Genomic DNA, 23487 nt, shown 5'->3' with positions numbered 1-23487 from the left:
ATACTGATGATTGAAAAGAAATACAAGAGTTAAGCAAATAGAAGGAGGAGGGGCATATTTTAGGAAGGAAAAATGGCACTAGCCATGGTGTTGAAATATAGCAAGTGCCATCTAGTCAGCTTGTGGGAGGGCAAATGAGTTGGTAATTACCAGGATAAGGAGGGCTGAGTCTGGGTCTCTAGGGTAAGGGTTTGGGGTTCTATGGTGCCTACTAGAGAAAATCACACCATGTCTTTCTCTCCTTTTGGGTCAATATAACCTTATAAACATCATATGATTTTTTATTATAAAAAGTCTATTTCACAGTGAATCTCACCATCATGTATGTTCACAAGACACTAATTAAAAAAAAACTATAAGCAAATAGCAGAAAAACATCAGTAGAATAGAAAGAAGGGAGCAAGGGGAGGGAGGAGGGGAGGAAAGGGGGAAGTACTGGGGACTGAATTAGAACAAATAATATTACATGCTTTTACAATTGTGTCAAAATGAATCCTAATGTTATATATAACTAAAAGAACCAATAAAAAGGAAAAAAAATAACCATCATTTTCTCTGTTTTGTAGATATATTTGGGATATAAATCTAACATATTGCTATGCCCTAGTGTAACCACCAAGAGAGTAGTAATAGAGTGTATTGCTTTCAAACCTGTGGAAGGGAGAAAAGCAAGCAAAAAGACATGGAAAGGTTAAAAACAAAAGCATAGGAAAGGATCAGATATGCAAACAACATCTCAAATTGCAATTTACAAAAGTATTATAGGTAAAGATGATGTTGTAGTAAGAAAACACAATCTACCAGAAAGATTCGGCAATTTAAAATTTGTATATATCTGGTTTCATCGTTTCAAATATATGTAAGTCAAAAATTGACAAAACTACGGATAGAAAAGATTAAGTTCACTCTCATAATGAGTGTCTTTATCATAACTCTCTGCATAATTCACAGGAGAAAACAAATTTTATGAGGATAAAGAAGTTTTAAATAATATATACATACACTATTTAGTATGTACATACATTTTGAAATAAAAATATATAATAAATTGTAAGTAATATCAATTATAAAAATTTTACATATTAGCAAGGAAATATACAGGTGTATTAAATGATAGTGTGTGTAAACATATATCTATGTATCTTCCTTTGAAAGCTGAAGTGCTATGCCCGCTGATATAAAAGATGACACATACTATTATTAGATGTATACGGAACAGTTATGATTGCACGTAGATACCATATAATATATACAAAAGCCGTGCCCATATGGCATCAAATTGAAAATTCAAATGTATCAAATGCATCCTGGTTAAATAAGCAGTGATGTATTCATAGAATGGAATACTATGCAGCAACAAAATGAACAATTATAGCTATACTGAACAAACATGGGATAAATCTCACCAATAATGTTTCACAAAAGAAAAGACAAAAGATAGGAATCCATTTATTTAAAACTCAAGGTAGGCTAAGATATACGAATTTGTTTAGAGATATAGACTTAGGTAATAAAACTCTTAATTAAATCAAGGAAATGATGTCTAAAAAGGCAAGATGGTGGCTCCTGTTGGTGGGGATAGAGGGGGGTAAGGGTCAGGAAGCAGTTCGTAAATCACCTGGCAGGTACAGACCTTGTTCCATGTCCCCCCTGTGTATTGGTTCTGAGTCTATTTACTCCAGGTAAGTCCCTGAGGCTAGCGACTGTACTTCATGCATGTCCCTGTGTGTCAGAGTTCACACTGAAAAGTTTTTATAAAGAAGCAAGCCAATGAAAGGAGTTGGCAGCCAGTTCTGAGAGAGAGAGAAAGGAGTGAAGAGAAGAGGAGAAAGAAAAGGGGGAAATAAAGACCCTGAGGCTGCTGTGTGAGAAGGTCAGAAGAAGCCTGAAGGCAGGGGACAAGGAGGACCTCAGGGCAGGTGCAATCAGTCATTTAAATTGTTCGCTGTGAGATTGGTGATGCACACTCCCCTTCCACATCTTTCACAAAACATGTGGGAAAGCTGACACTGATTTCTGTTTGAATGAGGCATTTCAGGGAAAGTTTAGGAAGGCTTGACACAGAAGGAAAATAGATGTCATGCGGGTGGACCCAGGACTGGGCAGATTAGGGAACAGAAGTCCTTGGAGTTGAATGCTGTGTGTGCCTTCTGCATGGTGGGATGCCTCTGCTTGGGGTAAACTTATCTCTGCTTTTTCTTTCCCTTCTGCTTTGGGTTGGAAGGATATGAACCTTGATGTCATATAGATTTAGGTTCAAATTTCATTTTGATACTCACCTGCTGGGAGATCTTGGGCAGGTTTCTCAACCTTTCTGAACCTTAGCCCTCCACTGTAAATAGGACAATAATACTTACCCCAGGTGGCTTAGGACAGTGCCTTGCAGAGAGATTGAATACTGGAAGCCTATGGGAAGGCTGTGTGTTTTACTTGGTTCCATCAAGTATTTTTGAGAATTTGATCTCATTTCTTACTGCTGAAATCAGTTTCACATAAAAATCAGACTTTCTGGCTTTTCTTGGAAAAATAGAAAATCTGGCCATTCTGAATCTCATTCTTAAATGGCAAAATGGGTCAGAGCAGGGTAGCACATGGCCTTGTAGACAAGGGTGTAATTCCTAGTGGTCCCAGTCCCCCCCTCCCCATTATTTTATACTTGACAGGCTGGCCTCATTAACATTCTCTGACTAGCCCTTCAGGCCCCTGAACTTGGAACCTCGGCCCACCACAGAAAACAATCTCACATTTGTTTGCTTCTTTCATGATCTCAAATATCTTTTGACCGACTTGTTTCACTTCCTATTTCTTTCAGAAAATCAAAGAAACAAAACTTCCGCAAGGCATAAATTTATATGATGCTTGAGAACATCATGTAACATCCTTCGACTTGTAGCACATTCCCAATTGTGGCTTGTAATGAATGGATATTTCTGGAAGGAAATGTTCAAGTGTGCACTGCTTACCATGTGAGATATTGCTACAGAAGCCTGCTGCCAGGTGTCCATCACCAATTTCTCATCCGTCTCCAGGTTTGACTCCACATTTTCGAGTGACTCATCCATCTGCTCCTTCAGTATTGCTTTTATTTTTGGTTTGGGCACAACCGTTTCCGGGGAAATGGATATTCGAGGAATGAGAGGGATTCTTTGGAAAGCAAACACACAGGAAATGTAAAGATTTTGCATAAATAAAATCTGTACACTCAACAACAACAAAAGAAATATGAAGACTTTGTTAGCAGAATTCTATTTTCATTCATGTTGTGCTGTAAATCTTGTTGTCTTGCTCTAATCTCTATTTTTCAAGCTTACTGGAAAGAATTCTTTTAATGGGGAAAAGATGATAAATCACCATATTTAAGTTTTGTGGTCTGGAAAGCCTTGTTCATGGGAGCATACTCAAAGTAAATGACAACATAAACATCATTACCAGGTTCAATTCTCAGTAATTATGAAAGAGAAGGATTAAAGCATAGTGATTCTGAAGTAATACAATTTTGAAATTTGTCCAGGGCATACACCTCTCTTGAGGGATAAATCAGTCATGAAGAAGGTAAATCAAAGGGAACTGTGCACAGGTTCTTTAAGATGATGGCAACTTTTGGCATTATGATCATTTAAGTAGGAGGATGAGGAAGGTGAGGTCTGAGTGGTCTGTCACATGGGGGCAGCAAGGTTTAGGTGGTGGCAGGGGCAGGCTGAAGCTCCAGCAGCCTTCCCAGCTCTTGAGTATGGATGACGAGTTTTTCTCTCTGTTTTTTTTCAAGTGCTGTGGAAGCACAGAATTAAGTTCCCTTTCTCTTTACTGCATTGCTGCCCCAATGTGGAAATTTCAGAGGTGTCCCTGGGAATATGCTATCCCTGAAGGATCCCAGGATCTCAAAGGTTAATTGCAGCAGAGAGAGATGATCCACCAGGTAGAATGGTCTTTTGTCGACGTGATTGTGATCATTCTTTGCTGAACAAAATGTGTAAAAGGCTGTGATCTTGGGAACAGAATGAGGACAGAATGGCTCCAAGAATGTCTTGGTCGAAACTTTGAGAATCAGGGTCAATACTAGTAACAGTATTTGGTTTGTAGACAAGTTGCTGGAGAACAGAACAATGATTTAGAAAGATGCTGGTCAACTCCAGCAAACAATTAGCTTGGTCTTATTTTGACACATCAGACAAAGATATTATACTTGGCATCATGATTCTGATAGTCTACCATGTTTATAAGGCAATTCATTGACTCATTTGTGGATAGATGAATCTACCATTCATCTATCCACAAATGAAATTATATCTTAATAATGAAATAATGCTGAATCAGTCACATCAGTTCAACAGAGATTCATGTATCCAATAAGTTAAGGTAAAGTATGAGGTTATCTCTAGATATTTAGTGCAGTACAGCATGTATTTCCTATGACCTTACTGTATGGGACAACAAAGGTGGTATATGGTTTAGAAAAAAAATGGGGGTCTTGAATTCATTTACTGGAAAAATTCTGGTCTATGTAGCTCTGCCACTATCAGCAGATATGATCTTAGGCAAGTCATTTGACTTTCTGAAACTCAGTTCCTCTTGGCAAAACACAAACATAATGCCATTGCTATTATTGCGTATCCCTATCAGCCAATCAATATCTGCTAGTATTTTTTAGAATAGTCTTACTGTACTATTATTATTATTATTATTATTATTATTATTATTATTATTATTAGGTTGTTGGGAGGAATAAAATAGAAAATCCCCGTAAAAATGCTTAACACTGTTTGTGTCTCTACATATGTTACAGAGACTGTGGTTAATTGATAGTTGGTTCACACACTGATTGACTGATAGTTCTAGCTGGTAGCCACAGCACTGATTTTAGGATCAGATTGGTGCAAAGTTGTTCTGCAGAAAATTGGAACTGGCTGTTCTTTTGGCAGTTTTATTCTGCTAGCCAACATTAATAGCTTCCCTATGACTTGCTATTTTATGCTAAGAACAGAATGCACTGCCACTTTACACTGTGAAAGTTGAACTCTTTTTATGGCTCTGATGGTTCACACTGCCTTTGAATTTTTTTATTGTTTTTTAATTTCAAAGTTTTCTTTCAGCAGCTTGCTGAACGTTTCTCTTGTATCAAGAAGGGGGTACACAATTTCCCTCTTTTGTATTCTTGTATGCACATGGACGTGACAGAGCTATGATGGCAATAGATGAAAGAAGCTTTGAGAGATCAGTGGATCTTCGGTCACTGCGTAGTCCTACTTCAAATGTTTAGTCCACCTCAAATCCTTTTAGGAACAAGGGTGTGGGGAAAAACAAACAAAGCAAGAGCATGTAATAATTAAAATGTTGCATATCAGCAAGAAGAGGTCACTGTATATTATGCAATGACAACAGTAATCACCACTTATTGAGAGTTACTGAAACTACATCACAAGTCCTCTGAGTCCCAAATATGGTACCAAATGCTTTGTAGATTTTATTTTCTGTAATCTTTACAAAAGCCTTGTTTTACAGATTAGAAACCTGGTACTTAGAAGGAGCCCGAGTAATTTGATCAGACAAGTAAATAATCTATTTACATGTAGTTAGTAACTGACCCACCAAGGACTCAAACCAAATTTGTCCTACTTCAAAATATCTTCATTAACCTCCATCTGTTTGTGCAATTCCTATTGTTTTCATTTACTCAGTAAGCTTATATTTAACAGACATACAATATTTAAAATATAAAATCCATATCTCATCTCCTTGGAGATTTGAGTAATAATAATATTAGTACAGTAAGACTATTCATAAAAAGACTAGCGGACTAGCAGATATTGATTAGCTGATAGGGATAAGCAATAATAGCAATGGTATTATGTTTGTATTTTGCCAAGAGGAACTGAGTTTCAGAAAGTCAAGTGACTTGCCTAAGTTCATTCAGTGCCTGCATAGGATGTTTAAATCTCACTTCTTTTTTCCCCTCTTTATGTATACTTTTTTGTGGTTTTTTTTCCTCACCTTTTTCTCTTGGCCCTACTTACTGGTCATTTTAACCTTTTTTTATTTTACTATTTTATCTTTTCTTTATATCTTATCAATTTATTTTTAGTTAACTCATTTACTTCTTAAGGACTTTGATTTCTGATTTTAATTATTTTAAATCTTACAAAAGTAAGTTTAAATGTTCTCTTAGCGTTGTTTTATGGTTGGAAGCCACCCCAGAGGAATTACCACTATTCCCCCCCCCACACATTTCTTGATGGCATTTTTCTACTGGTTCATAGTTTGGGATCTTGCTCTTCCCCTGTCCCTGTTAGATGTATAAAAATAATTATTCATAAACTTCATATTTCACAGGATTTGTTTGACTGAAAGTATAATTTTCATCCATCCTCCACCAAGTTCCTTTTCTAATGGAGGAATCTAATGTTAGACTGTGAATAGGTTGTTCCATCTTATGAGGTTATAATCACATGTAACGAGTCTTTAATGCTTTTCAACTTCCTCATGGGTGAAAGAACACTCACAACCTATTTCATTTCCACTTACATAATTACACACGCGCGCGCACACACACACACACACACACACTGCTAGACTCCTTTCATGAAAGTAGTAGAGATTTATAATCTTTTACCAGAGACCCTTGGGGGCCAAAAGTGTTTCAGAATTCAGATGTTCCTAATACCTCCTGCAATGTCTGTGGAGACACTCCATAGTAACTATAATTATGCAGTGAAAGAGGTAAATATTCACTGTTAACAGGATAAATAATGCATGTTAATAGCCTGAAGTGAGAATTGGAGCATTTTGGATTTGAAGGGTAAAGAGTGCAATATTTTTAGTTGTGGCAATTAATTACTAATGGTAACTCAATCACAAAGGTTTATGTTCAAAACAGTTACAATATACCATGAAAATCTACCTTACCTAATTTGGTTTTCCGAAAGTTCTTTACTATCCAGTTGAACCAATGGGATTCGAGTAAATTTCTTATTGTCCTCTAATGGGATTTTGCAATCCATTGCCCTGTAATAATCCTGAAGGAGTCTCTTTGTATCTTGAAACCGGTTCACTTCCGCCTTTAATAGCAAATGTGAGTATCAACACCCACGAAAGACAGATCTGTACATATTTCCTGTATAAGATCTTATAAGAACTATTTTAGAAACATTTAGGTTGAAATTAATTTATGAAAATTAAGAAAGAATATTGGAGGATATGTATATATCTAACATGTGCATAGTAATTAAGGTAACTAGTAACATGCTTTCTGTACTTACTGAGCATGATTTCATCCAACAAGGTGACATTTCTATGCCTCTTGATATTGTGATAGAGGTTGCAATATGCTTGATGTTTGAAGTAGTGCATATTATTCATTATTTTGATATTAGGAATTCTCCCTGTGTCCTAACCAATCAACCAATAACTTCACAATCATTAAAATGTGTTCTTTATCATAGCCAACACGTTAGTTGATTTGAGATATACCAATATATATACAAAACCAAGAAACAAGACTAGAGTCTAATCTTTTAAGACAAAATAATTATTGTGGAAACACAATAAACAGTAATGTAAAGTGATAATGAATAGCTATCTTTCCAGTTTCACTCCAACTTTCCAGATAATTCCTCCAGTGCTCACAGTTATACTTCTTAGCTGGGGTTGCCAGTAAGTAGCTCAAGGGAAATGGAGCTTCTGAGAGGAGGTGGTGGTGAGATGAGCATCAGTCATTCACGTGATGTGGTGACTCCCTATCAGCACAGGGCATTTCCCTTTGTGATATGTGCTGAAATGCCTGTGCAGGGAGACCCCCTTCAGCACCAAGATACAAGGGTAGACTTCAAGATTTTCAGCTCATTCTCCCACTGGTATTAGACTGTGTGGTATATCTGTGCTTCTCTTTTGTAGTGTTCACATGAACTTAGACTTTGCTTTAGTTGGTGGGGCTGCTCAAACTAGTATCTAGAGCCTAAATATCGAGCCTCTCATACAGATGTCCTCTATGACATCTAGTTATTTACAGAAAGCAACATTTTTAAAAAGAACAAAACTGACACAGTGTTCAAAATCTTTAGCTGAACCTAACTCAAGGACATTTATAAAGAGATTCCCTTCATTTGTTAAATAATTATGTTACCATTTATTTCATATAACACCCAGAAAGAGAGAATTGCACTGCTATCATCATAGTTGAGAACAAAGAAATGTCTGTTTTTGTATCGTATACTACAACAAAAGACAATGAGTTTGATCAGTTTGTTTTTTGATAAGCTGAATTCCTCCTAAAAAAAACATTCTTTGCTTTATTAAACTTTCCTAGCTAAATTACTGAATTGGGAACAAATTTGTTTGGTTAATTTAAATCTATCTTATATCATTTTAAGTCACAGAACATGTTTTAAAATTATTTAAAATTAAAATTAACATATTATTTAAATTGTAGAACATGTTTTTAAATTGTCTCTTTATATTTAAGCAGGTTTTCAAGCTAGTATTTTAAAAAGATGGGGAAAATGAAATAATTTTCTTTGCAAAGAAACCAACTTGAGTCTTAAAATATTCCTATAAGGATTAATTTCATAGTTTGACAATATGTGTTTGCACCTGTCTTACTTAAGTTTGGTAAAAATAAGTCTTATACATATACTCACAAGAACTTGTACAATACCACATTTACAATAAATAGGATGCAAATAGAAACCCAAGTTTTACAATTTAGATGTTGGAAAATAACTTTTACAAATGGAAGAAATATGTAGAGAGGTTATAAAATTATTAGTTATTAAAAAGCATTATATTATTTGGTAAATTGATTAATAAGGAAATTATTTCTTCCTTAGAGAGCTGAGCTCTTCAGTAATGATAAGGTCTAGTAAGCTTACACAGTCTAACTTATACAAGTGGTATCTGGGACTGTGCTGATAATCTGTACCTTAGGCTTACTTTATTATGTTTAAATAAAAGCTTAATTTATTTGAAGAGACATAATTTGAAATCAGTATATAGGAAAACCTGAATAAGATGCCATAGTATGCTTAGGATTCCCATATAAGAAGAATTAATGAAGATTCTTCTCACTTTTATGAGTAAGTAACGCTCCCATGTTTTTCCTTAATTTTTGCAGACTCTTAGAATTGAAGGGAATCTTTGAAATTATCTAGAATAGATTTTCTGAAATTTATTGTGAAAAAACATATCCTTACAGGCTGTTAAGGAGCACCTTGTTGGAGATGAAAGGAATACAAACTTTGTAAGGTCAAATAGTTTCAGAAATGCTGGGCTAATATATGAAAAGGATTTCTTTACTACAGAGCATCTTGATGTCTAAATATGTTAATATGCTTGTTAATCTCCCAGGGGGAGGGAGGGCTAGAGTTGTGAAGCACTTTATAAAGTCATCTGACCATGGAGTCCTCATTTTGCAAAACATCTTGGAGGACTAGTAGTCCGTGGAGCCCACTTGGAAAGCACTTATCTAGCAGTTTGTTAACCAGTACCACAGGCTCTTGAGAACATTCTCAAGGGTTCTTCTCCTGGGTCCTCCGCCAATGTGCAAGTTTTAGCTTTTGTGCTTTCTGAACGAAGGCTCTGAAGTCTGTTATTTGATGAATAGTTTTAATCATTAGGCTCTTTGTTCATATACTGAAATAAACTTGCTTTTTTTCCTGCCTTGTCTGTTCTTGGCTCTTATGGGATCCTATCGATCAGTGCAGAATATAGGCTCTCTCTTTTCTATCTGGTGACTCTTTGGTTATCTGAACAATGTTGGTGACACAGCAGTGGCCAGACAGGAGCACTGGCTCTACAGTTGCACCCAGTCGAATCCCTGCTCTTCCACTTACCAACTGGGAACATTGGGTAAATTGTTTCTCTTGTGCTAGCCTCAGTTTCCTCATCTGTGAAATGAGGATGATTATAGAACTTACAGCATAGGGTTGTTGTGAAGGTTTAATGGGTTGTATTTGAAAGTTCTTAGAATAGTACCTGGCAGGTACACAGTAAGAACTTAATAAATGTTTAACATTTACTGATCTTCTCCTTATCTTCTTTTCTTCTAGTTGGTATTGAATATTAGTTTGGTTTGTCAGGATGAGAGCCTTACATTGAGATATTGCTGAAACATCAAACTCATTTCATTTCCTGAAGAGACGTGTACGGCTCACAATGATTTACAAAATTTTTCCATTTTCTGCCTTCATTATTGCATTTTAGCTGTTTCTGCCATAAGCTTTAGACAGACCTGTTCTCAAGACTTGACCACTGCTTGCTCAAATTGAGGCTCTGGGGATGCTACTTGTTCAGGCTGGTCAAAGCATTTCACTTTGATCTTTTTGCACAACTCATGCTCCTGGGATCTCACTGTCATCCTGATTATCACTTATCTCTGTCCTCAGGTTTAGGTGAACTCTTTTGCATTCCATCTTAACTTCCCAATCCAGAGTCCCCATATTCCTGCATAGGTATTTCCTGTCCTGTTTTCTTGACTTCCTTAAGTCTCCTAACTGGATCTCAATGCTAATATAGTAGTTTCCTCTTACCCAATGGGGGATACATTCCAAGGCCCTCAGTGGAAACCTGAAACCATGGATAGCACCAGGCACTATATATATATACTATGTTTTTCCTTTGTATGCATATGAATGATAAGGTTTAATTAAATTATACATAGCGAGAGTAACAATAACAACTAATAATGCAATAGAATGGTTATAATAATATACAGTAATAAAACATGTGAACATGGAATCCCTCAAAATATTTATTACACGATACTCACTTTTTTTGTGTGTGATGATGTGAGGTAGCACAATGCTTGTGTGACAATAGGAGGTGAGGTGCAGGTATTACAACATAACATTAGGCTATGACACAGGGTTACCTGAATACAAGAACTGAAAAAACAGAATAGTTGATCTGATAACCTGCATGGCTACCAGTGAATAATGGGTGGACAGCATATGTAGTTTGGATGTTCTAGACTAAGGGGATGACATATCCCAGGTAAAATGGAACAGAATGGGATGGTCTAGAGTGGGACAAACGGAGACTCTATCATGATACTCAGAATGGTAGACGATTTAAAATTTGTAAATTGTTTACTTCTAGCATTTTCCATTTAATACTTTTGGACCACCTAGCACAGTGGCATATGCCAGTAGTCCCAGCTACTTGGGAAGCTGAGGTTAGAGGACTGCTTGATCCAGGTGTTGGAGCCAACCTGAGCAACTAGTGAGACCCTGTCTCAAAAGCAAAGGGAAACAAAGCAATAGCGAGTTTTTTAGGCCTCGGTTGATGCAAGCTAATTAAAACTGTGAAAGTGAAACCACAGGGGAGGGGAGACTATTGTAATCAACAAAGCTGCTCCTGTCCCTCGGGTGGTCCAGCCTGCCCCTGCAACATAGTTTGCTGGTTTGAAAGCGGGAACTCCTAGCATTCATTGGTCATTTATCAAACAAGCTTTCGTGGCACACCTACTATGCAACAAGCTTTAGAGATTGCCAGATAAATATCCTCATTTCTTGCAGCATTTCCTCTTGTGAGTTAATTAATTCAAGATTAGAAATGCACCCTTTTCGATCCTCCATCTTCAGTGTTTTTCTTTTAGGAGAAACATTAGCCTTAATAGTCCTTTCAGCCTGATTGAGGCTTCTTCTTGACTCTAGGCTCCTGCCCTCCCTCTTTTTAGAGTACTTTAGAAAACTCATTCTTGTAGATCCTTTCTTTGACTCTTTGAGATACAAATCTTTTAAAAACCTCTTATCAGACTTAGAACCCAGAAATGTCCTTTTCAAGACCAAGAAGCATCTCTTTGAAATGTGATTAGTCATCAGGGAAGATAGTGCCTCTGGGCTCCTGATGAGGGTAGGACACCAACCTCTACAGGTGCTTTGCTCCAAGCTCTAAAACTACTTCCCAGAATGAAGGTGGGAGAGAGTGGTTTTTTTCCTTTGGGTAAGGCAATTATCAAATACAGATGGCTCATAAGGCTCCGACCTCCACCCCATGCCAGCTCTCAAAAGCTCTCTAGCAGTTTGTCTTGGAGGAGCTGGGTGCCAAAGACTCGTCTTTGCTCTTTCCCCTATTGCTGGCAGGAGTATAAGAATAAAATTGTAGCTGGGCATGGTAGCATAAGCATATTGTAGTCCCAGGGTCATGGGAGGCTGAGACAGGAGGATAGCAAGTTCAAAGCCAGCCTCAGCAAAAGCGAAGTGCTAAGCAACTCAGTGACACACTCTGTAAATAAAAAAAACATTCAAAAAGTAGGGCTAGAGATGTGGCTCAGTGGTCAAGTGCCCCTGAGTTCAATCTCCAGTATCAAAAAAGAAAAAATAATAAAATTGATGTCTGTGCTTTTATCTTATCTCATAAAATTTTTATTTAATAGGCTGGTAATATAAGTTAAGCAGGTCTTTCTGATGAATGGTCTGTTTTACCAATCCAGTACTAGAAAATCTTTTATTTTCAGAAATTCTAGTGCCTGCTGTTTTTGTCTGTGCATTGTGGCAGGATTGCCTTCCTAGCCACTCTGGGTGTCTGCTTTGAAAGACCAAGGTAAACAACTCAGTTGCTGTCCTCTACATATCTAGGCATCTGCAAGTAAAGCTGGTGAGAAGCTGGTGGGGATGCTTCCAGTCTGTGTGCTTGCTTGGTTGAGGCCAAATTTATTTAGATTGGCTAATTTTCTTGGCAAACTGGAATGCATACCAGGCAAAGTTCTAAGAGCAAAATGATATTTGAACAGACCCCTACATTCCCAAATGAGTTGTGCATGCGGGATGTGGCTGTGGGGGGAGGTCTGTGTCACTGTGACCAGCTGCTCTCACCTGCATCAGTGAAAAACAGTGGTTCATCATTACTCCAAGACAGTCCTGCAACCAGTTCTCATTAATGATATCAAGTCGCTCCTGCTCTGCCTCCTCCTTCCTGGCATCACAAATGTCCCACAGGCGGTCTCGCAGATCCTGATTGGAAAAGACCAGAGCCAGGTTATGCTTGAGAATTAACGTTCTATTTGCCTCAGTGTTAACAACCTAGAATATCATGCTTCTCCTAAAAATGTCCCTAAAGAAAATTTAGACCTAGTGTACTCATGTATTATATTCATTCCTTGAACCAGTAATTACTTTGCTTCTATTTGTAAATCATACACCATTTTATTTTACATATTTTCAATTTTTTTGTTACTATGGATTGCACACAGGGGTGCTTTACCACTGACACATTCCCAACCTGTTTTATTTTGAGATAGAACTGGCTATGTTTCTCAGGCGGGGCTTGAGCTTGAGATCCTCCTGTCTCGGCCTCCTGAGTTGCTGGATTATAGGTGTGTGCTACCACCCTGCTCATGTGCCCACATCTGTTACATATCCACTTAGGTTATGTTATCCAGGGATGCTTCATGAATTTTATTCCTTCGTCAAAAAAAATTTGCTTGGTTTAAAATATTTTCATGTTTTTTTTTTTTTTTTGAGCACAGCTCCATGTAAACAAGGACATAGACTTGTTGATTGATATCACAGGTAGAATCTGTTAGACACCAAAAACTGTCATCTTAACTTAATGGGATGGTCCAAAATAAGTTTGGTGTTAAAGAACTAATAGTAAGATACCTTTAAGATACTAGTTCTGCCACATACCAGATTTGATCATTAATAAAATTGATAACATAATATTTACATATATTTATAATGTGGGAATTTTCAAAGACCAAAATTATTTATATATAAATTGTAAAATAACAATGGTCACAGGTACTGAGCTCTTCCTATGTGTGTCAGTCTGTTTCAGCACAAATCACTCTACATGTAACATCTCACAACAGCTTTAGATGGTACTATTTTTATATTCATTTTGCAGATGAGGTGAGTCACAGAAAGGCTATGTTCCTTGGGTCTCACAATGAGTAAACGGTGGAGCCAGGAGATGAAACTTTGGCCTTGAGTACCATCATCACTGTACTATGCTTCAATTGCTTTTTCCGTAAAAGGGAGATGAGGACATTCTTTGGATATATGTTATTTACAGTAAATTAGTTCATGTAAATAAAGTGCTTAGCACAGTGTTCACCAAAATTCCTCAATTAATGAAGGTTACTATTACAATCTTATTCATAGCAATAAAATGTTTGTTTAATGAAATATCCCAATAGTTAAATATATACAGTCCTCAAATTTGACAGTTTCCTCAATAATATGATTCACTAAACATTTATTGTGTGTCGGGGACTGTGTTAAATGCTCTATAAAGATTACCTCCTAATCTTCACAGGGAGGTAAGTCACTAGCCTATGATTTTTGTCTTGGTGGAGTCAAGACAAAAATTTGAACCCCAGCCATTTAACGCTAGTGTCTACAGTGAATTTTGCTGGTGTGAGGCTCTGTTTATGAAACACTTTGTACTTGAAGTCTTAGCATTTTGGTGCATTTCTGTGTGTAGGCTGTACATAAAATGAAAACATCACAAGTTATTATGTCGGGATAATATACCATTTTTTTAGAGCTGATCCCGATATCTAGATGCTGTTTCCACAAATGCTCTGTGGGACATTCAATAAATATTGACTTCTGGTTACCAAATATTTATACATTTTTTTAAAAGATAAGAGAGTATTCAGCAAAGGATAAGATATAAAAGCAGGATTCTGAAAACCTTGTTCTGAGTTCTTTTTCTGCTGCTGACTCACAGTGGGACCTGTGCAAGTTATATCACCTCTGTGGCTCAGTTTTCCTGTGAGAAGAACGTGGGTGGTGCAATGGCAGAACTACTCTGCTCACCATGTGCATAAGGTTGAGATGAAATAAACCAAGAACAAGGCATATCACCAAGGATCAAAGGATTTAAACACCCAATGTTTATTATGGCCTTAGCTAAAGGCATTGCTGGCTTTCACAATTTATTTAGAAGAAATTGAGGAATTACTAAATTTTCCTGAATAATCTAAGATAGGCAGGATTTAAGAAATATTCACGACTTAGTTGAGAAGGTTAGGAAGACAAGATCAGTGAAAATGTCCACTTTTACAAATGTTGTAAATATTTTCTCTTGGGTCAAAAACCTGAACTCAATTTATATGGCATTTACTTGAGATTCACATGAAACAAAATGACACAGAAAGTTCAAACTGGAAAATTTATATGAGGCAAATGCAAATAAAAAATAAAGTAAGGCACATAGGACTGGTATTTGAATAAAAGTTAAATTCAAGACAAAAATGTACTTTGGCAAAAATGGTTATTATACTATAAATAGTTACAGGAGACCATGAAGATTCGCCTTAACATACTTCTTCCAGTGTCCAATAATGCTGCTTGGAGAAGTAGCTTAATGGGGAGCCAGGCTGCTGGGCCACAGACCCCAGAGCTGCCAGTTACTATGCTGACCTCTGCCACAGCTCTTCACCTGTCAACTGCGATCATTCCTAGTTCCTGTCTCAGATTGTTGTCTTGGGAATGAAATAAGATATGCCAGCCTGTGCTCAGTGTTTAGCTATGACTACTGCTGCATCACTATCAAAACTATGATGAAGAAAATGGATAAGGATGCAACATGGGATGAAAAAAATATTTTTAAATTAAAACTAAGAATCTATAATGAAAAATTTTTATATTCATCTACAAAAATATTCAAAACATTCTACATGTTAAAACTCACTACAAATAATACAAGGTAAACATCAAACAGAGTATATACTTGTAACATGATCAACAGGTAGCTTATATCCTTGATATATAAAGAAATCATAGGAATCAATAAGAAAAAATGGATACTCCAATAGAAAAGTGGGCGAAAGTCACAAAATGACTTCAGGAGAAAGAAAATAAATGACCATTAAACCTATGAAAATATGGTAAGCTTCAATTATAAAAATAGAAATATAAATTATAAGAAGATATTCACATTTTTACCCATAAGTGGGCAAAGATTGAAAAAAGAAGATAGAATCTAATGTTGAGAGTATTCATACAACCTGCTGCTTGAAATGAGATTTAAATTTTTAGTGTGAGATTCCTTATATTTAACATTTTTTTTTCCAAAATCTGTAAATTTTTAATGTGTTTCAAAGACCTTAAAAATAAACATGATCTTGCTGGGTGTGATAGCACATGCCTATGATGCCAGCAAGTAAGGAGGTCAAAGCAGGAGAATCCCAAGTTTGAGACCATCCTGGGAGACCCCCATTTCAAAATAAAAACTAAAAAAATACCTTCACAGAAGCAGAACAGGAGGATGTTGGGGAAATGAGATATAATTAAAATTACTATTTGTTAAGGGTTGTAGAGTGTTGAGAAAAAATACCCACCCACTCTGTAACTCCAAATCTGGGAGAAAGCCCTTGAAATAAATAAAGCCACAGAGAACAAGAAGGAAATAGAGGACAGGTATAAAACAAACACTGACACTAAGACTTGCTAGAAATAAATCAGAAAAAATTACAAATAAGATATTTTAAATTTTCAAATTACTGTGTTATCTGTCAATAATAAGTTGACTAATATTAGGATGAAGTATACATGAGGGCTGGCTTGGGGGTGGTTTTATGAATAGGTAGGAAAGAAATAGAAAAAAACAAAAAAGAGTCAGTCTTAGGATTCGCATACATGACAGTTTGGGTATGAGGTGTACCCTGAAGTTCCCCTGCAGGAATGTTTGGAGGTGAAATGATTAGGATATAAAAGCTGTAATCTAGTTAGTGGATTAATCCATTTCTCGTTTTTCTTTTCCTTGCCTTGACTGATTAATCCATTTGACGGATTGATACTTTGGGTGGATCATGGGTGGAGCTGTAGGCAGGTAGGTGTGAATGGAGGAAGCAGGTCTTGGGGGTGTGCCCTTGAGGACTTTCTATCCCTGGCTCCAGGCTCTGAAGCTCTCTGTTGCCAGGCTGTTACGCACTGAGCAGCTTTCCTCTGCCCACTTCTGCCATGGTGTCCTGGCCACCGCGGGCATACAGAGTCAGAGCTGCCCAACCACGGACTCAACCTCTGAAACTCTGAGCAAAAATAAACTTTTCTTCCTTCCAGTCAGGTCTTTTGGTCATAGTGATGAAAATCCGACCAACACAACACAGTTAACTACTACTTTTTAAGGAATGTCTAAGAACAAATAAAACACTCAGCTTCACTAGCACATTTAAGTACCTCTTGGGTCAAACCCTTCTGCATCAACCAGGCTACCATGAGGCCTTGCCCTTGTTATAAAAGTTTCCCAGCTGGTTTCCAAACTGCTCTTCCTGCTCATTTTTCTCCCCTATAGGATCTTTTGAAACCAGCAACTGAAGCTTTCCATGTCATTCAGACCAATGCCAATACCCTAATACTGAACTCTGGGGCCTTAGGTACTATGGTCCCCTACAATCTCTCCAGTCTTATCACCAAACCACTTGCCCATTCTCTCTCTGCTCCAGCTACACCAGTCTCCTTGCTGTTTTTCAAAAGCACTGAGCATCCTGTACCTTCATGGTCTTTTCCCTTGCTTTTCTCTGTGGCTGAGATACCCTCCTCTAAACATGCACGGGGCTCACTCCATCACTTCTCTCCTGAGTCTGTTCAGGTGTCACCTTCTTAGAAGGAATTTTTAGAACCATCATGGACAAAATTGTTACAGAAATGATTATTTTCCTCTTGCCCTGCTTTCTTGCTCCCCTCAAAGCTCTTCTTGCTAAGGACCTCATTCTGTATTCACTTGTTTATTGCTTATTCTCTGTCTCCTGGATACATAAGTTTATAGACATTCTGTTCAAGTTCAATTCCCAGACCCTTGATATAAATATTTACAGAGCAGACAATGGGATATGAGGTAGAGTTTGGCAATGTTTCTGTTGCACAAATAAATACTGAGGTCATAACCAGAATTGACTGCTAGTAGCCCATACTTCTGGTAGTAACAAGGGGGTCTTTCTGATGGGATAAGGAAGTCTGTGGATTTACAGAGAACACAAGGGGTAAGAGACTGAAATCAGGCTTCTTGTGCACCAGAAGCCCTTGTTTAAAGTATCAGGGTAATACACTTCATTCATGAATTTATGAAATTCTGTCTGTTTACCAATTACCAAGCATTGTGCTTGCTAGAGTACAAAGATGTATAAGCTTTGGTACCTGCCCTCAAGACATCTACTCAATGCTTGGCTTTTTCTCATTTTTCTTTTCTTTGCCATTGATTGACCATATGACGGTGTTCAGGATAGGCATGTGATTAACACCAGACATGAGTGCAGCCACATGGACCAACAAAGGAGACAGGCATTTATAAGACAGAGGCCAAGAGGGGCCTGCAAGGCAGAGACCTTGGCTACTCTTCCCAGAAGTGTTGCCACCACATTCTCATTCTGAATCCAAAGCACAGAAGAGCCTCTGCTCTGGAGAATTAACCTGGTAAAAGTTCAAATCATTGCCTTTCTCATTCTCACTCTCAGGGAGGTCAGAGAAATGAACTGGGCCCTGGCCCAGCATGTCACCGCTGTCCTTACATTCACTCTTTGGTGCAGTTCTGCCTTTGTTTCCTCATCATCCCACAGGTCATCAGGAAGAGAGTTGAAATCAGCCTGCCACTGAGCTACGAAATCTTGCTTGTAATCAGGACGCCTTAGAAACTCCTGGAAACTTGTTCTGTAAGACATTGAGAGAAGGAGAGGGATCTTATATGTCATACCTGTAAACTGTAAAATTCTGACTTTGGAACTTTACTCACCTGATCTGGTATAAGTACACAAGTACAGCATGCTGGTCTTCTCTCAGATGTCTGAGAACCGTTTTGATGGTGCTGATGTAGGAATTCTCTATTAGTTCCCAGTAAGGTATTAAAAATGAAGGTAATTCCTGTTCATGGTAAAGCATAGAAATCATTGTTTCAAAATGAAAACTCTTCTAAATAATTGGGTCAAAAGAGTATTATAAGCAAGCAGATCAGGAAACAGTTGCAACTATCTGAAGCATTCCTCGTGAAACTTCCCACTCCTCTTTTCTTTCCCTCTCCCAGTTAATTACCATTCCAAAGAATTCTTCAGGTCTCAGTGCAGACATCATCTCTTCCATCATCCCCTGACCCAACAGTTTTGCAAGATTACATTCAGATGGCCTGAAGTTGGCCCTTAGCTCCCTGTACTCCTATTATCATAACATCAATGACATTAATTGTAAGTGCTTATTTATCCAACTCTAGAATATCAGTCCTGTAAAATCAAGAATTATGATCATCTTGTTCACCTCTTTTTTTTCATCTTGTTCACCTCTATTCAATCTTTCCTTAATTACCATAGTACCTGAGACCTAGTAAATTCTCAAGGAATATTCATTGGATGAATGAATTAAATCATCACATTTTGCCTCAGCTGGAAAACGGCCTCCTAAGGAGAACGCAAAGATGCTATCTCAGAGGGATGAATAAGATCCTGTACCTGGATGGATTCTGTCCCTTCATGTCCTATTTCCCAGTGCCACTGTCCTCTCTCATTCAGGTCCTTATCAGCTCTTGTCTAGAAGGTACAGGTGTCTCCTGGCAAATCTCAAGAATTCTTTTCAATATCCATGAATAACATTTCAAAACCAGCTAATACTGATTGAGAACTTACAACCACCAAACAAATTGGTTTTAATTGCTTTTCCCATTTGAATATGAAGCAGTTGAGTCAACAGAGGCCACAAAGCCCATACAAGGTCATGCAGCTGCTGAGTGACATGGCTGGGATTTGAACACAGACAGACTAATCACAGCCCACATTTAAAAATGATTCACCCTCCCGTCTCTCTCAGTTATTGTTTTGAAAACAGATTCCAACATGTTATTTCTGTAGAACATTCCATAGCTTCAACTATCTGGCAGATAAAGTCAAACAATCCAGCACTCTTTCAATGTCCTGAGAAATCTGATCCCTTCTCCTGTTAGACTTGAGTCCTGAAGCCGCCTCTGCAGACTTTCTGCTTCCAAATACATTGAGCTATTTTCTCTTGGGTACCTCCTCCCTAACTAACTATATTATTCCCTCCTCTATGTTATTATAACAGTTTCTATTTTGTTTACAAATACAGCGTGCTATAATGAGTTGCTTATATTCTTCTGTCTTCAAGCAAATTTTGTTCTGGGACATAGAAACTGCAGCTTGCATGTTTTTGTGCTCCCATCCCTGAGTGCAGCATTTGCAAATAAGAGGTTTTCAATGGATGTTGACGTGGATGAAAATAGACGCTCATGAATCCAGTTTTGACATTAGTTAGAGTTTTGGGAGACTGGTTGACTGCATTTAGTTTTAAAAGCCTAAGATTTTACATCCAACCATAGATTAATGTATTTATCTTAATTAAATATTTGTGATTCATTTATCTTAATTAAATATTTACATTTCCTTTAATGCTTCTCTGACACTACTTTAACACCTTTTTCTGACCTAGCTTCTTCTCTTTCTGGTTTCAACAGAAAACCAGAGATGCCTATCTCTCTCTCTCTCTCTCTCTCTCTCTCTCTCTCTCTCTCTCTCTCGGTCATGTCAATATATATATATGTCAACTTATATATCTATATATCGATATTGATATATAGATATATAGATATATCTCACAGTCTCTCTTAAAAGAAGTGGTATCCATAGTGATGCTAAAGAGCATTTTAAATAAACACACTTTTATTTTTTTTTTGGTACTGGGGATTAAATCCAAGGGGGCTTTACCACTGAGCAATATTTCCAGCCCTTTTTATATTTTATTTTCAGACAGAATCTCACTAAGTTGCTGAGAGCCTCCAACCTCAGCCTCCTGAGCTGTTGGGATTATAGGCATGTGCTAAGATGTTTGGCAAATAGACACACTTCTGAGCCTCCCTCCTGGTCAATTTCAATCCATTAATCAATGCCTGTGCCTAGAGAGTTACCAGCTAAGAATGGGCCTCATTGAATTAACATTCTGCTCACAATTCTCATCTATCTCTGGTAATTTTGTGAGGAAATTTCCGAATGCTATCTTGAATTCAAGAGATCTTATGTCTGTGGTACTCTGATCCATCAACCTCACCTTGCTATTAAGGCAAATGAATGGACCAGTTGAACAAGGTTTATTCTTCCCAGGCAGTCTCCAAGCGATCATTTTATACTTTATAAGTGCTCAGAAGCCATATGTTTAATGATTTTCTGAAGTTTTGCCAGGGATTAACATGTAGACTCTCAATCTGTATGTTAATAAGCATCATCTACCTGTTTCGAAATATATAGGCATTTGACCTTGGTTAATCATAGGTAACAGAAACCTTGCAAAGTGAAATTGAGGCTAAGGGGGTCTATATTTTAAGAAGAGCCAGGTGAGAATGGATCAGAGTTCTGAATTGAACAGTGGCCTACTATTTGGCAGAGAAATCCCATGTCTGTCAGCTTCCTGAGAATGATAGATTTCCAAACTTGGAACACGTGGCTCTGTGGCCCCTGTACTCAACTTCAGCCTAAGGAACAGGAGCAGGAGGAGGAGGAGGTGGGGGACTGCTATGATTTGTGGCCTGTGAATGAGGACACTGAATGGGTCATGGAGCCCAAGGCACAGCTGCCTCTTTGGAGAAATCCTGCCTCTTGGGCGTCTGTTCTTGTATTTCCACAAGCTGGAAAGCAAAGACCTTTCACTCTGATTGACTCCTAGCGGCTCTCTGCACCTTCCCTTGTGACTGGCAAAGGGGATACAGAGGCTTGCCTTGCACTTGGCTGCTGCCTGAAAAAGCCAGATCTGCAATCTCCCTTTTCAGGCTCTTTCTCTCTCTCTTGGCCTCCATGTACCTACTGAGGTAAGGCTGACCAGGGTCCTTAGGAGGCCTGGAACTAGGCTTACCAGACAGAGTACAGATGCCTGCTTAAATTCATTGCTTATTAGAACTCCAAATGTAACTGGGGACATGTGCTCCTCTTCCTTGGCAGGTGAACTCTGCAGCTCCTGTGGGAAGCCTTGAGGGGAGAGGACCAGGCTGCCTCAGGTGACCTGCCTCGCTGTAGCAGCAGCAGCCGCTCTCCACAGGGCCTCACTCAGCTCACTGGAGGTCTGGCCTGTGTCTGTCCTCACTGTCCCTCCAGGCCAACTTCCCACCCTTCTCTACCCTGCTCAGTGCCCTGAAGAACACAGGGAGGCCCTCCCCATAGTGTGTTCTCCTGCTCCTCTGCTGTGACCTGGGGTGCTGCATCCCCAGTGAAGACCCAGGTCCCCTCCGATGGCCCTCTCTGTGCAGAGGTCCTCTTGAGCCCCAAGACCCCGCTCCCTGACTTCTCCACCTCAAGTTCCGAGTCCATAATGACTCCCAGGCATCCCTTGTTTGGGAGGAATGATTGAATCCTTGTAGGTTCCCTTACTTTCTGACCACACTTTATTCTATCTCCTCAAATTTTCATTTATTTTTCTCCAGAATTTTTACTGCTAAAAGACGTACAGGGGAACTAGTATCATATCTTAATATTGATGCTTATTTAGTTATTTAATTCTTGTCCTCTATTTTCTGCTTGTTCTCTATGGCTTTATTTTTTTTAAAGGGCTTTTAGGTTTGGAGTTCAGGAATGTGCTTTGGGTTTTATTCATCACTTCATACCCCTTGTAAACATTAACTTTAATTTTATCTCATTCCCCCAAACCTCTTCTATATACTGCTTCTAGGAGTTTTTTTTCCCAAATTTTTTAATTGGTACATTGTAGACCTAGGAAAGTTTTGGAATACACACACACACACACCTATACATGTAATTTGTATATAATTTGTGTATATATATATATATATATATATATATATACATGCATACATACACAAATACACAAATACAATGTGTAGCTTCTTTTTGGATGAGTGTTGTACATATTTATAATGATATATTTAATGTTCTCATCTTTAAATATTTTCTGTTTTAATTTTACCCTCAATGATAACTAATTACTTCCTCATGAACCTATCAAGAGTCTGTTACACGCTCTGCACCCTGTTTGATTCTGTGTTTTTACAGTAAATTATTCAACGTGCTCTTTCCTTCCATCCCCAAATTTCCATCTAACTGAGGAGACAGGACATCCCTAGGAGAGCTCCTTCCTAACAGCAACGCCTCAGGTGCTGCGGTTTGCCTTTGAATCTTAAATGATTCTCAGGAATGGTTCTTGCTGGGTTTATCAGAATAGGACATCTCTGGGGATTACAGTAACAAGAGGGGACTTAGACTTGTAAAAGCTTCTTTCCTTTTAAAAACGTTTTAAATCACCATTCTGTGCAATTTTCCTCAAACGATTTCCCCCAACCGGAAGTGCCTGGTGGCAGCTGGGCTTGGCAGCTGTCAGAGAAGGATGGGCTCCCTGGGGATCTCCTGGTTCAGCACACCCATTTCAGGCTCTCAGGTCAGACAGCTGTCTCCTTTTGGTTTTTTTTTTAATATTTATTTTTTCATTGTAGTGGGATGCAATACCTTTATTTTATTTATTCATATGTGGTGTTGAGGATTGAATCCAGGGCCTCACAGGTGCTAGGAGAGCGAGCGCTCCATTACTGAGCTGCATCCCCAGCCTCAGCTATCTG

General features: G+C 38.1%; 1 protein-coding gene across 2 annotated transcripts in view; it reads right to left on the bottom strand.

Annotated features, from left to right (window-relative positions):
• The window catches only part of Spef2 (sperm flagellar 2), a 170560-nt gene that overhangs the window by 43632 nt on the left and 103441 nt on the right, over nucleotides 1-23487 (bottom strand). For both annotated transcript variants that reach the window (XM_005325639.4, XM_040272637.2), the window contains exons 24-28: nucleotides 18667-18794; nucleotides 18446-18584; nucleotides 12804-12941; nucleotides 6901-7052; nucleotides 2964-3144 (exon numbers count right to left, since the gene is read on the bottom strand). In XM_005325639.4, coding sequence (XP_005325696.2) covers nucleotides 2964-3144; nucleotides 6901-7052; nucleotides 12804-12941; nucleotides 18446-18584; nucleotides 18667-18794 — 738 coding nt within the window. The remainder of the gene's footprint in view (nucleotides 1-2963; nucleotides 3145-6900; nucleotides 7053-12803; nucleotides 12942-18445; nucleotides 18585-18666; nucleotides 18795-23487) is intronic.

Source organism: Ictidomys tridecemlineatus, chromosome 1, assembly GCF_052094955.1.
Source record: "Ictidomys tridecemlineatus isolate mIctTri1 chromosome 1, mIctTri1.hap1, whole genome shotgun sequence".
In the NCBI taxonomy this organism is placed as follows: domain Eukaryota; kingdom Metazoa; phylum Chordata; class Mammalia; order Rodentia; family Sciuridae; genus Ictidomys; species Ictidomys tridecemlineatus.
This window is presented reverse-complemented; position numbering and strand designations above follow the sequence as displayed.